Source organism: Vigna unguiculata, chromosome 4 (assembly GCF_004118075.2).
Source record: "Vigna unguiculata cultivar IT97K-499-35 chromosome 4, ASM411807v1, whole genome shotgun sequence".
Classification (NCBI taxonomy): domain Eukaryota; kingdom Viridiplantae; phylum Streptophyta; class Magnoliopsida; order Fabales; family Fabaceae; genus Vigna; species Vigna unguiculata.
Window position 1 is genome coordinate 28326687 of NC_040282.1, and position 13774 is coordinate 28340460.

The 13774-nt window shown below is 35.2% G+C and overlaps 2 protein-coding genes across 2 annotated transcripts; one reads left to right on the forward strand and one right to left on the reverse strand.

Annotated features, from left to right (window-relative positions):
- Positions 1-2450: 2450 nt before the first annotated feature.
- LOC114181956 (5'-adenylylsulfate reductase-like 5) lies at positions 2451-8486 on the reverse strand. The gene is made up of 5 exons (XM_028068650.1): positions 7992-8486; positions 3933-4114; positions 3311-3435; positions 2717-3142; positions 2451-2640 (listed from the first exon to the last, which is right to left on the reverse strand). The coding sequence occupies exons 1-5, from the start codon at positions 8160-8162 to the stop codon at positions 2630-2632; spliced, it is 915 nt and encodes a 304-aa protein (XP_027924451.1). The 5' UTR covers positions 8163-8486; the 3' UTR covers positions 2451-2629.
- Positions 8487-10829: 2343 nt separating this feature from the next.
- On the forward strand, positions 10830-11156 carry LOC114180673. Its single transcript, XM_028066974.1, has one exon. The coding sequence runs from the start codon at positions 10830-10832 to the stop codon at positions 11154-11156; it is 327 nt and encodes a 108-aa protein (XP_027922775.1).
- The last annotated feature ends 2618 nt before the right edge of the window (positions 11157-13774 follow it).

Here is a 13774-nt window from a genome sequence, read left to right on the forward strand (position 1 = left end):
TAATCAATTCAGATCCCCTTCTGGGTTAAGTTGTCAGACAGATCTGTTTTAACACCTATGTCTCAATCACCTAAACTCCTTTTGCAAGGACAACCCCTCAATGAAGACCAATCTGCCTCATACAGACGTCTCATTGGTCGTCTCATTTATCTGACAAACACACCCCCTAATATAGCCTTTTCTATTAACCACCTTAGCCAGTTCATCTCTACCTAACTGACCTTCACCAACAAGTTGTCACTCGCATCCTTCGTTACCTGAAAGGCGCCCCTGGCCACGGTATCTTTTTTCAAACAGCTAACACACATCAATTGAAGGGATTTAGTGACTTTGACTAGGCCACCTATCCTGATACCTGTCGCTCCATTACTGGCTTCTCCATCTATCTTGTAATTCCATCATCTCTTGGAGATCCAAAGAGCAGCAGACCGTCTCGCAGAGCTCCTCTGAAGCTGAGTATCGAGCACTAACTTCAACCACATGCAACTCCAATAGTTGACCTACCTCCTTCGTGACTTCGGCATCAACTTCACACAACCAGCTCTTCTCTACTGTGATAACCAGTCCGCTATTCAAATCGGATCCAACCATGTCTTCCACGAGCGCACAAAGCATATTGACATCGATTGCCACATTGTACGAGAAAAAATTCAACATGAGCTTCTAAAGCTTCTCCCTATCTCATCTACAGAGCAAGCAGCTACATATTCATGAAACCTTTGCCTCCCCCAACATTCACTTACCTCCATTCCAAGTTGGGGAATGAAAAACATCTATTCCCAACTTGAGGGGGTGATAAAGTTTTGTTCTGCTGCACTCAATGTTTCCTCTTAAGTTTCTCCCCTCTTTAATTTTAACCGTTTTTCCGTTAGTTGCCTCTTTCATTTCTTGTATATAAGGCTCTTATCCTTGCCCTTTTGTAAATCATCAAGGAATATAATTCTATTCTGTCTTTCTTCATTATGACTCTCTATCTCTTTCTCCTTTTGCTTTTGTTTCCATACTGTTATGCAATTCTATATTGCTTCTGTCACTATGCATTCTCGTTCAATCATTGGTAATGGGGTAGCTTGTGTTAAAAATCCCCTGAGGAACTGCTGCAGAAGATCTATAATTGTACATCTTACTGGAAGTTAATTTTTTGTAACATCCAAAGTGTCAAAATATTTGTATTATTTAAGCAATTTAATATTGCTTCTGCTACTATGCATTCTCGTTCAATCATTGGTAATTGTGTTAAAAGTCCCCCCCTGAGGAACTGCTACAGAAAATCTATAATTGTACATCTTACTGGAAGTTAATTTTTCGTTTTCTGTAACATCCAAAGTGTCAAAATATTTGTATTATTTAAGCAATTTAATTTTAAAGGCTTTTGTTTCCACATAATCACTGCTGATGTTTTATAATAAAAGATTACATTTCCTAAAAGTCTAGGAGAGATCAATGTATGATCTATCAGCATGTTACATTAAATCAAATAATTTTGTATAATTAAAGTTAGCTAAGCCTTTTAACTTTGTAAACTTACTGTGTTGTCCCCTTTTTTCGTGGACACAGGTTAGAAACTCAAGGAATAAATTCCGAGGAATTATTCGTGGCCATTTTTTTCAATTATAAAGTCCAAATTTTCTGCCATGTTTTTCCTTTTTTGTGTTGTCCCCAAATTTTACAAGAGGTGGTTACCATTTTACACAGAAAAGGTAAATAAATCAGATCTATCCTTCAAATCAATCACGAAAACTGGTCAGATTAGACTTTAGAAAAACAGAAATACAATTTAAATGGCAGATAATTTCAAACTATTTCTTTAAGTGGTTTTAAAGCTACTGTTCCACCATCCTTTCATCCTTTAAAATTACAAAAAATAAAGACTAGTTGTAATTTTATTCTCGCATTCTAAAATGGCATCTTTTGTAATTTAGAGACAAACTCCTTCATTCATGGAACTGATTTCTATTGCACGACTCTTCCTTGTAATTCCACCAGCCAAAGCCCGAAATTTAAACATCGATGAACTGGTTTCGATTGCAAAAGATTGCCCGGCTTAGACAACCAAAATTCTAAAAGCAATTTCTCGAATGTTCACTTTAGTTCCCTACCCAACTAAACACATGAACCGTGTTTCGGAAGCATAAGGATGCCGGTATAACAATAATCACCAGTAAAAGTGGTTAAATAAAATGTAGAACCTACAATATTTGGTAGATTCTTACCTATTTCAAACAATATGAATTGTTTAAAGGAGAGTATTATAAAATATATTATTATAAAGATGGGATGATCCTTATTGCCACTTGGCCATACACGAGATTAGTGAAAAAATGAGTTGATAGATAAATACCTGCGGCAGCTTTCTCTATCTTCCATTGGAAAATAATGAAGTAGGTTGTACTTCAGATTGCTTAAGTGGGGCTAATAAGTATGTTGGGGAAGGGTAGTTAAGATGCTTATTCTACAGTAACGTGTATGATTTCATTCAGAAACAACTAATTTACACGAAAGGAAACACTTCTCAAATTTACATGCCTGTTCGCTTCCTCTCAAAACCCAGCTTAAAACATAAATCAACATTTGGCTATTAGTACTACAACAAAATTAGCGAGAGAAGAAGACTATGAGCTGCCAAGCTTCACTGCAAGCCTGAGGATACAATATAACTGATAAAGATAAACTACCCTCAAAAAATGACATAGTAAGAAAGGCTGTTAATTCAAACCTTGTGTGGATGACCTAGCTGATGATGACTCACCAAGAGAAACAGAAGCCAAAGATGAAGCCCAAGCTCGGGCACTCCTTGCCCTTTCTTGAAAAATCCTAATCTTGCACAGTCTTAACCTGTTCCAAATCCTCCTGACATCTATCACCTGAAGCACACGTCCCATCACTTGGCTCGTCTCACCAAATATTTGCAGGTTCAGATGAGGAATGCAGGAAACCCAGAATGCTCGGAGACGTGAGACGATCTTGGGGAACACAAAGAGAAGTAGCCTCAAACAAAGAAACAATACAGAGAATACCAAGTAGGGATCCCTGCTCCATGTTTCGTTCAGAGACAGACCAAACAGGTTCATAGCCGAATTCTCATCACTCGTCATCGTCATGCTGCTAGGTTGATCAACAACATTAATAATTGCCGCTATCCCTGAACATGCAGAGAGATCAGTCAATGGAGGTAAATTAGGTAAAATAAAACTCAGTCGTTGAAGTTTCTAAAGCTTTGTGTTAGCTATTAATTGGGGAGGAAAATTGATTCTCTTCCTTCAATACATCATAGCTTATTATTTACAAACAAGAACGGGGATATGCTTACCCGTGTTTCTTTCGTAAAATTCTGAAACGGGAAGGAGATTGTTTGGTCCATGATATCTCAATACTGATGTCTGGTTCACTAGTAATATTGCAGGCAAGTTATGGATTCCATATCGTGAAAACAAGCTGCAAAGCAAAACAAATGCAGACATCAACAGACAATTATAAAGGTAGTCTGTTGTGTGTGAAATAATTTAATCTAAAAATATGAATTAAATACATTGCAGATAGAAAAGGAAAGAATATATCTATTAATTATGGCATTAGCTTAAATAATAGAAAATTGATCAATGCTAACAACACAATGTCTGACATACTATCATTGGGTGAAATCCATGTAGTACTAATGATATAGGTTTTTACTCTATACTTTGCGGGTCATATTCATATTCAATGAAATGCACATGGACTTCATCTATTAATATTTAGAATTTGGTAAAGAGAGTGTCATTGAGTGTAGCACTAGCATTCCTCAATAGGAAATTAGTTACTGCAGAACCAGGAATAATTAACTAGATCAAATTGTAGGCCATCACCAGACCCAGCAAACAGCATACAGCAAAAGAAATTAGTTTCATCCTTATTCAGAAATTTAAAAATAAGAGCAGGGATAGCTTCAAAACCTTGGCAAAGCTGATGATTGCTCGATAATCAAATGTTCTATTTGAGGAAACATCGAACTGAGAGTTTCAAATTGCGGAAGCATTTTTTGAGAAAATGGGCACCAGGAGGCATAGAAGAGTATAGAAATATACTCTACACTCTTTCTGGCAGACAGAACTCCGTCTAAAAAATTTCCATCCACCTACAAATCAAAATGAAAAATATAATAAACGTCATCAGAATATGCAATTTAATAACGTCAGGATAAACATAATTAAATCCTAAAATTAAATAATTATTTATTCAAATCTACATAAGCAAAGCTATACGGCATAGTAATGACAAAATCAGTATATTTTGTCTAAATATTATTGCTTGGGCACATGCACTTATTCAGTCAGAAGGAATTACGTTGGGCTTAAAAACTTTGAAAATGATAGAAATGCCTAGCATGGTGAATGGAAAGAAAAGAAACTGTTATCCCCAACGCCAAAAGCATATATATCCCCAAAGCCAATCTGTCCCCTTACTGCCATAACGTGCACACTTCAGTCCATAATGAGAGTAATTTCTTGACGGTATGAAAATTCAAGCAACGGACTTTAAAATAGGAAACTTATTACCATTATCAATGTAATAAAGTCATTTATATCCAGCCAAATAAATTTGCAAGATGAGCAATTGCAAACTCAAAATGCAATGTTAAACCAACAACTGTTGTTTTATGATGAGTACGTAAAATGGAGACTCCCTGGCATTGGGTTGACCAGTATGTGACCTGGCCCAACAAACCAGTTGGGTCACCTAACAAGAAGTTTATACACGTCTGTGTTAATTCAATAGTTACGTTAATGATATTATTTCTATAATGGCAGGCCATTGGGTCTGTTGCGGAGAGAATTATAGTACAAATAGCTACTCATTGTAATCTTTAATATCATATATTTAGTAGAGCCGTTTCAATATCAGTTGTGGCAGCGTCTATAGCACCATGATAATGAGAAATTACCATAGAAAAAACATATATTGTGAATTCCCTCCATTTTCTAATGGTTTAATTAATTCAAAACCCTTCTGTCACAGTTGTTCAGACAAAAACTTAACCTTTTTTCTTCAAAATATGTCAAACCCAGTGTTTGCAGTAGTTTGTTTGGCCAGCCCTGATATTTCCAACCAACGACAGATTACCCAAATGTCACATCTCTTTTTTTGGGTCATGGTGTGTAAATTAGAGCTCAGTCTCTGTTTACATTTGACAGCTTACAACTACCCTTTTATATTTATAGGCTAGAAAATTCACATGTGATCTTATAGTCAGTCCAAACAAAGGAAGATGATTTATGTTAGGTCCTCAATAACCATCATAAAACTTGTCAAAACCCTAAACATGGATAGCTTTTAATCCATATAAAAATATAATCACTCATATATAAGAGTAAAACCTATAATTGGTGGGATAAGAAAGATTACATACTTTACCAATCTATAATGTTCTTAGAAGAATCCATAAGAAAGCTTCTTATCTTCACCTAGTCTAAGAAATGTGGGATTCAATGATTGAAAAGCTGGAAAGGCCATATATGACTGGTAGAAAGGATGAAAGTGAAGGTTCAACCTTTTGTGAAGTGATTAATTCCATATTAATTGATCAATGGACTACAACTAGCAGCCCCCTTCATTATCTAGCGCACTCCTTAAATCCAAGGAGATTAACTATATAACTTTTTTAATTATACATTTTTTCAAGATTACATAATGGTTTATATTATTTTTTAAGCAAATACTGGTTTGAATACGAATCTGAAGAGCAGTCCAAGTTAAGATATCACAAGTTCCTTTTCTAATGTTTTTTTCAAGTTGGAATAAGAGCAGCCTATTGTTCAAAATGTTATATTCAACTAACTTTTGTGAAATGATTTTGAATATATAAATGTTGATTATCAATTTAAATAATTCATAATGATGCTACTATACACACATGTCTATGTGTCCTACATGTTGGAGATTATAGGTGTCATAGTGTCAGTGTTGTTTCTGGTGTTCGAGCTTCATAGCTCTCAAATATCCAAGGAATTTGTGCTTCCTTTAACTAGTCATTACAGATAAATAGTCATTTAATACAACAAAGTTTACAAAAAGTAATGGCACTTAGTTGCACAATCAATGATGGTAGTTCATTAACATTGATCTAAATGTTCTCTTTGATGCAAAATGGATTTAAATGTTAGAAGAAATATATAAAAAAGTGATGATCAATCAATTAGCTAGAATGCAGTTAAAAGGAAAGAAGAGTATAATAAACTAGAAATTCAAAGTCCAAGGTGATCAAGGCCCGACTGAAGTAATTTCACTAATAAGAAAAAGAAAATACTATTATCGAATGTAATATTAATACTCATAATTCTGATTTTGTATTTTAGACACTTTGAGCTTCTGGTACTTGACTAGCTTTAAGCAATGAAGAAAATATGAGTAAAAAAATAGCTTTTGCACTAGATCAAAATTTAGTTAAAAATGCTTAACAGAATTCCAAGCAAATGACAGTGCATCATATAAAGGTTCATAAAATGCAAAATAAATTGAACAAAATTATTTCAGGGGAGAGCTGGAGGAATAACGGACTTAATAGATATGGGCAATTCTTCATGGTGAAATAAGGACAAGTTTTACAACATCATCTGTTTGCTTCACTTTAAACAATTTTTGAATGTGTTGACAGGTTATCTGATTAAAGGATTAACAAGTATGTGCAAAATGAGGAAATTAATATGGATTTGGATTAAAGCTTCAGTGTGAATGATTTGATTGAAATCCTAAAAACGTAATCAATTTTCCTGAGCAAAATATAATCATTCAAGAGATTCACAGGAAATCCCCTCCCCCCAATGAAGAGAAATACAACGAAAGTAGTCCCATCAAGTGGTTCAGAATATGCTAGAGAGCATCATCAAAGTTAACAATGTATTGCCAAGCTACCATCTGTAAGAAATTTAATGCTGAGTTAAAAACGAGAAGTTTATGCAATCTGCTCATAAAATAAAGCAATATTCCATGTGTATTTTTATTACTAGATATGGATACTTAAGGATCACTCCCTAGAGGTTATTAAAGGATATCAAATGGACATATTTTATTGTTATACCAATGCGACCACGACACCAAAATAAAAACAATCAAGTCAACTAGTTCTTACCAGCTACATAAAATACATATTTTAAACTTGTCTACATGCTTGGTAAAAGATCCCAAATGATCCCAAGGAAGGCTTTAAATCCCCCATCCTAAACACAAAATAGTCCTCAATTTGGTTGCTTTTAACTAGCTGATCCCACATCTCGGGTCGATGCCAAATGATCCAACAAAATCACAAACAGTATAATAGCCAATTGTTTATAAGTAATTAAGCACAACAATCTTTCACCTAACAAAAATATCTTCAAGGTCCAAGGCAACACAATAAATTCAGTTGTTTCTCATAAATATTTTTAAAAAAATCAAACAATTAGCCAAAACAAGGAAATTATGAGAAACTATCTTCATAAAGCCTACAAATCAAGAACTTCAAAATCATTCACAGGTATGAAATTATCCCTATCGATGGACATTTATAAGATGCGAAAACCGAATCTTCATTCCCATGTGTTTAATTCAGAACCCAGGTTCATCAAACCATCCAAACAACCACAGCAACAAAAACACCTTATCCAATCAGGTGAGGTCAATTACATGAATCAATCGACACATCGCCATTATTCCTGACTATGTAACGATCTCTGGTGCGTCAATATCACAATCTCGATGAATTTCTTCAGACAGAAGAAAACTATGCAAACAATTACTCCGCATCTCACTTATCAGATTCCATATCTATCTTATAAGATTCCACGGCCTCTTTCACAAAGAAACTTAAAGATTCTCGATGACAACACACCACGAAAAATTGACACAAAGTATTTGGCAGCTAGGTTAAAGATCAAACAATCCAATCCTCGAAACAAAATCCAACAATTCACAAACACACACACAGCAAACAACCTCAACACGCGGAAAATTAAAACAAAATCTGAAAACCGAGGTACCTGGAGAGGCGGATTCGACGGGATCGAGATTGGACACTGCGATTGGAGATTATAGAGAAACGAAGGTGGCTGAGGAAGGCACAAAGAAGAAGAAGAAAAAGAAAACGCAGACGCGAATTGAATCACAGAAACGCAAAGGAGAAGGAGAAGAAGAAGAAGCGAAGAAGCCATAGAAAAACGAGAGACTAGATAGAATAGAACCGAAAGGGCAAAACGGGAAAAAAAAGAAAGAAAGAAAGATAGAAAGAAAGAAAGAACGAAGAAGAAAAAAGAAGGAAGAGAAAAGAAAGGTTTTAGGGTCTCGTGTTTGTGAGGGAATTTTGTTTTGTTCTGTTATGTGTGAGGGCGTTGATAGGGTGAGAAGGCGGTGAGGGTGCGACGGTGACGGTGGTGGAGTGGGTGGTGATATTTTGAGCGTTTGGTACAAAGAAGGAAAGGCTTTGAGCTAATAATTGAAATTATGTGTATATTTATTTATGGCTATCATTCTTCACTTTTTCTCTCTCTCTCTTCTTCTTCTTCTTTCTTAAATATCGCTTTCTCTCTCCTACCCCGATTATACCTCGTGTGTATTTTCAACAGCCATTGTTTTTTCAAGAGTGGAAATTCCACACTTCTTCTTAATTTTACTAATTAATTATATTTAACTTAATTTAAGCTTTTTTTTCATTTAAGATTTCTTATATATTTAAATTAAAATTCTAAATTCTTTTTTTAATTAATAAAATATAATTGGAGAATATATAAAGATCTGCGGAAGCTTTGACCGAATTGTGTAGTTTCCACGCAATAGACTTTTTCCTGTTTCCACACATCATATTTTTTTATTTATTTTCGAATTAAATTCCATTTACTATTCCTCTGAGAATTTTTTTTCTAAAATAAATCTATTTAAAAAAAATTACCCAGTTAAACATATTTTATTTCAATTTCAAAATTTTATATATTTCTAAAATTCGGTTTCAGATAAATCAAATTTTCAACGTGAAAGACAAATTCCACTGTGGTTATTTTTATTTCTCTTGAATATACATTTGTATGGTCAATAAAATTTTAGAATTTATCGTTTAAAGTTGACTGTTTATCTTTAAATTTTTTAATTCAATGTGAAAATAATATTTTTGTTATGTAAGTCAAATTGTTAACGAAATCTTACAAAACGGGTAAATAAGTGCTTTATTTGGTGTAACGGGTGCTTTGTTATGTGCAGAACACACGCGATTTATCGCAGAGATGCGTCAGAGCCGCGTAGAAAGTTAGGGTTAGAACAAACTTTAATCACGTTACCAACGAAATATTGTTTCAAGGTGCCGGCCATAAACTATGTTAAAAAAGTTTGTTGATGTGATAAGATTTTGATCTTGATTCCGTATTGTTTGCTGTAAAACTAGTTTGAGAACAGTGTTTCGATGTTTCTGTACTTAGTTCTTAAATCTTTATTAAGCGTATTAATGTAATAATTATTATATTTAAATAAATAATTTATTTATATAATTATATTTAAATGTTGTAATTATTTATGAGAATAGATAAACTACTTAAATGGAGGGTTTGATATATGAAAAATACTTAAATAATTAATTAATTTAAATAAATTTGTGACTAGTAAAATGTAAAACCATAATTAAATTGGTGCAAGTTAATGAATCTAAATAACTATTTTTTAGTATAATATTGAATATCATAGTTATATTATGGAATATAATTTTTATAATAAATATAAATATGGTTTTTAAAATGACTATAAAAAGAATATTATATAATATTATATAATTTAGATTTAGTAGTCACATATATAAATTTAAAATAGTTATAAATATAGAACACTATAATAATATTAAAGTTTACTTTTAAATTTGAAGTTTTTAGCGACAACTTATAGTTTGAAATTGTTGTTTTGAGAGGATTTGTAATTAATCTATTTATTTATATATTTTTTATATATATCTGGTTTTAATTGTTGACTTGGTTAATCAAAAACTGAATAAGTTATAAACAATAAATGCAATTAGTTACAATTAGTTATGCATTGTTGTCTTAGGAATAGAAATAGGAGTAGCATGAAAACATGTATAAATACTATAGTTTTATTTTTGTAAATGTTGTTGAAGAAACTACATCCATGAAAGTTTAATAAAATACTTTCTCTCTAATCTCGCAAAAAGGGTTTTTCCTTCTTTCATTCTCTGCGGCATAGAGCAGGTGTGTGTCTTGCAAAGAGAAAAGGTGTGGATGAGTAACCTGTGAGCATAAACGTGGCTTACAGTAAAAGAGGAAGATAAGAAAACGTAGTTGACGCGATTAAAGAAGAAGCAGCTGTGTGGCAATGGAGGTTCAATGAGTGCAGAAGCTTTGAGAGATAATCTACAGAGAAATATATTTTTATCTTTTGTGTGAGAGAGAGAGTCTGTGACAATTGAAAGTGGGCTTGTACGTGGGCTCCAATTGAGGCCCAACAAAATGGTATCAGAGCAAGGTTCAAGAAAGGGAATCTTTGGAATATTGTTGTGTGCTCTACTCATGGCTAGTGGAGGTTTGATCCCGGGAAGCTTACCCATATTTGATGGAAAGGGCTATGATGATTGGTGTGTAAAAATGGACGCTATTCTTGGATTTCAAGAAATTGATGAGATTGTGAAAGTGGGTTTCAAAGAACCACCCAAGAATGCTGATGAAGAAGTCAAGAAAACATACAAGGAGATGAAAAAGTTGGACTGCAAGGCTCGTGTATTGTTGCATCAATCTGTTGTTGCCCCTATCTTTCAAAAAATCTCAAAAGTTGTTACAACAAAAGAGGTTTGAGAGATCTTGCAAAATGGGTATGGAAATTCTGGGAAAATGAAGAAGGTGAAACTACAATCCTTGAGAAGGCAATATGAACTTCTCTCTATGACAGAAAAGGAGATTGTGGCAGAGTATTTTTGCAGATTGCAAGTGATCACCAATGCCATGAGAGTGTGTGATGAGAACATAGAAGACAACAGAATTGTAGAGAAAGTTTTGAGGACTTTAACTCCACGGTTTGACCACGTTGTGGTGGCAATAGAAGAGTCAAGGGATCTTGATGTTATGACAATAGAAGAACTGCAGAACTCTTTTGAAGCACATGAACAGAGAGTGAATGAAAGGAAGAATGGTGAGAAGGTGACTGAACAGGCTCTATAGGCCAAGGTGAGTTGTGGAGTCAGAGGCAGAGGCATAAGTGGTTGGAGAGGCAGAGGTAGAGGAAGGTCTAGAGGCAGATCTAGAGGTAGAAGTGGTGGCAGAAACAGTGAAACAGAGGCCCAGGAAAAATCTAAGAACAATGGGTCTGAAGGTAGAGGAGAATATCAAAACAGAGGAAGAGGAAAAGGTGGCAAGAGACCATATGATAAAAGAAGAGTTCAGTGCTATAATTGTGAAAAATATGGACACTATTCTTATGAGTGTTGGCATGAAGACACATCAAAAAAGGGACAAAAAGGAGAAGAAGCAAATATGACACAGAAAGAAGGAAATGGGTCTGATTCAGACCAAGTACTACTGATGGCAACAATAGGCAATGAAGAGGATAGCATGTCTTGGTACTTGGATACAGAGTGCTCCAATCACATGACTGGAAACAGGAATTGGTTTATTGATCTTAATCCATGTATGAGAAACAATGTTAAATTTGTAGATAATAGCTCCATTATGGTAGAAGGAATTGGAAAGGTGATGATCACAAGGAAGGATGACAAGGTGGCCTACATGAATGATGTTCTATACGTTCCAAGCATGAAGAATAATTTACTCACCCTTGGACAACTTTTAGAGAAGGGCTACACCATGAACATGCAGCAAAAATTGATTGAGATTTATGACTCACAGTAGAGGCTCGTGATTAGGGCACCACTATCCAAGAACAGGACATTTAAGGTGAATCTAGACAGTACTAAAATACAGTGCCTAGCAACTGCTAATGTGGAGGATGAGAGTTGGTTGTGGCATTACAGATATGGTCACCTGGATTTTAAAAGTCTGAACCAACTCAGTAGCAAGAAAATGGTGGAAGGGCTACCACAGATCGAGGTACAAGCCAAAATTTGTGAAGGGTGTATGATTGGCAAACAGCCTAGGAAGGCATTTACAGACTCTGCACCAAAAAGAGCCAAACAAGTATTGGACATGGTGCATTCTGATGTGTGTGGTCACCTAGACACACCATCACTAGGAGGAAATAAATACTTCCTCACATTTGTAGATGAGTTTTCGAGGAAAATATGGGTGTACTTGATTAAGGAGAAAGGAGAGGTGTTTTTTGTCTTTGAAAAGTTTTGTGCCAGTGTTGAAAGATAGGCTAACAGTAGGTTAAAAATTTTGAGGACTGATGGAGGTGGTGAATACAAGTCCAGAGAGTTCAATAAGTTTTGTGAAGAAAAGGGGATAGTGCATAAGGTGACTGCCCCCTATACACCATAACACAACGAGCTGGCTGAGAGAAGAAATAGGATGTTGGTTGATATGACAAGGTGTATGTTGAAAGGAAAAGGTCTGCCACATGACTATTGGGGAGAGGCAGTAACTATTGCTGCCTACATTCTTAACAGGTGCCCAACCAAAAGACTAAAGTTTGTGACACCAGAAGAGGCTTGGTTTGATGTCAAGCCACACGTGCAACACTTGAAGATTTTTTGGTCAATATGTAATAGACATATTCCATATTAGAAGAGGAGGAAACTAGATGACAAGAGTGAGCCCCTGATCTTGATTGGGTACCATCCAACAGGTGCATACAAGTTGTATGACCCAGAAAGGCAAACAATGGTGATTAGTAGGGATGTGGTAGTAGATGAGACAGCCAGCTGGAGTTGGGAAGAGAAGGAGAATACAGTAATACATATTCCATGTGTTCTTGAGGATAAAATTGAGCATTCAGTTGTTGTTTCAGACAACAGAAAAACTCAGAGGATGAAGTTTCCCTCCACTAGGCTTGCTAGACATGAAGTTTATGGAGATGGTGTAATTATAGGAATCGGTGATCTAGTTCACCAAGCTTTGGTGGCTGACATAGAACCCATAACTTAGAAGGAAGCTCTAAAGGTGAGAGAATGCAGGAATGCTATAAAAGAGGAGTTGGAGGCAATTAAGAAAAATAGAACATGGGAATTAGTTACACTGCCATAAGATAAACTACCTATTGATGTGAAATGGGTTTCCAAGCTAAAGTTGAAACCTGATGGGAGTGTGGCCAAGTATAAGGCCAGATTGGTACCAAAGGGCTTCCTACAACAAGAAGGAATTGACTACACAGAGGTATTTGCCCTTGTAGCTAGGATAGATACTGTGAGGCTAGTTACAGTAGTAGCAAGTTCTAAAGGCTGGAAGATGGCTCAAATGGATGTGAAGTCAGCCTTCCTTAATGGCCCACTAGAAAAGGAGGTATACATTGTACAACCATCTGGTTTTCAGAAGCAAGGGAGAAAGCACCTTGTGTACAGATTAAGAAAGGCTTTGTATGGGCTCAAGCAAGCCCCTAGAGCCTGGAACAAGTTGATTGATGCAGTTCTAGCCAAACTAGGATTTATGAAATGCACAGTTGAACTTGGTGTGTATGTGAAAAACATGAGTCATACAAATACACTCATTGTGTGCTTGTATGTTGATGTCTTAATCATTACAGGAAATAAAGATGCAAAATTTAAAGAAAAGATGAAGGCTGAGTGTGAGATGACAGATTTAGGAACACTGAATTATTTTCTTGGGCTGGAGTTTGTACACACTCCATATGGAGTGTTTCTACACCAGAAGAAGTATGCACAGGA

Coding starts and splice junctions, on each gene's coding strand:
- LOC114180673 (XM_028066974.1), top strand. CDS start 10,830: ATGAAGAAGGTGAAACTACAATCCTTGAGAAGGCAATATGAACTTCTC.
- LOC114181956 (XM_028068650.1), bottom strand. CDS start 8,162: ATGGCTTCTTCGCTTCTTCTTCTTCTCCTTCTCCTTTGCGTTTCTGTG. Junction 4,115..7,991: donor CGTCGAATCCGCCTCTCCAG/GTACCTCGGTTT, acceptor TTTGATTTGTAG/GTGGATGGAAATTTTTTAGA. Junction 3,436..3,932: donor CAATCATCAGCTTTGCCAAG/GTTTTGAAGCTA, acceptor TTTGCTTTGCAG/CTTGTTTTCACGATATGGAA.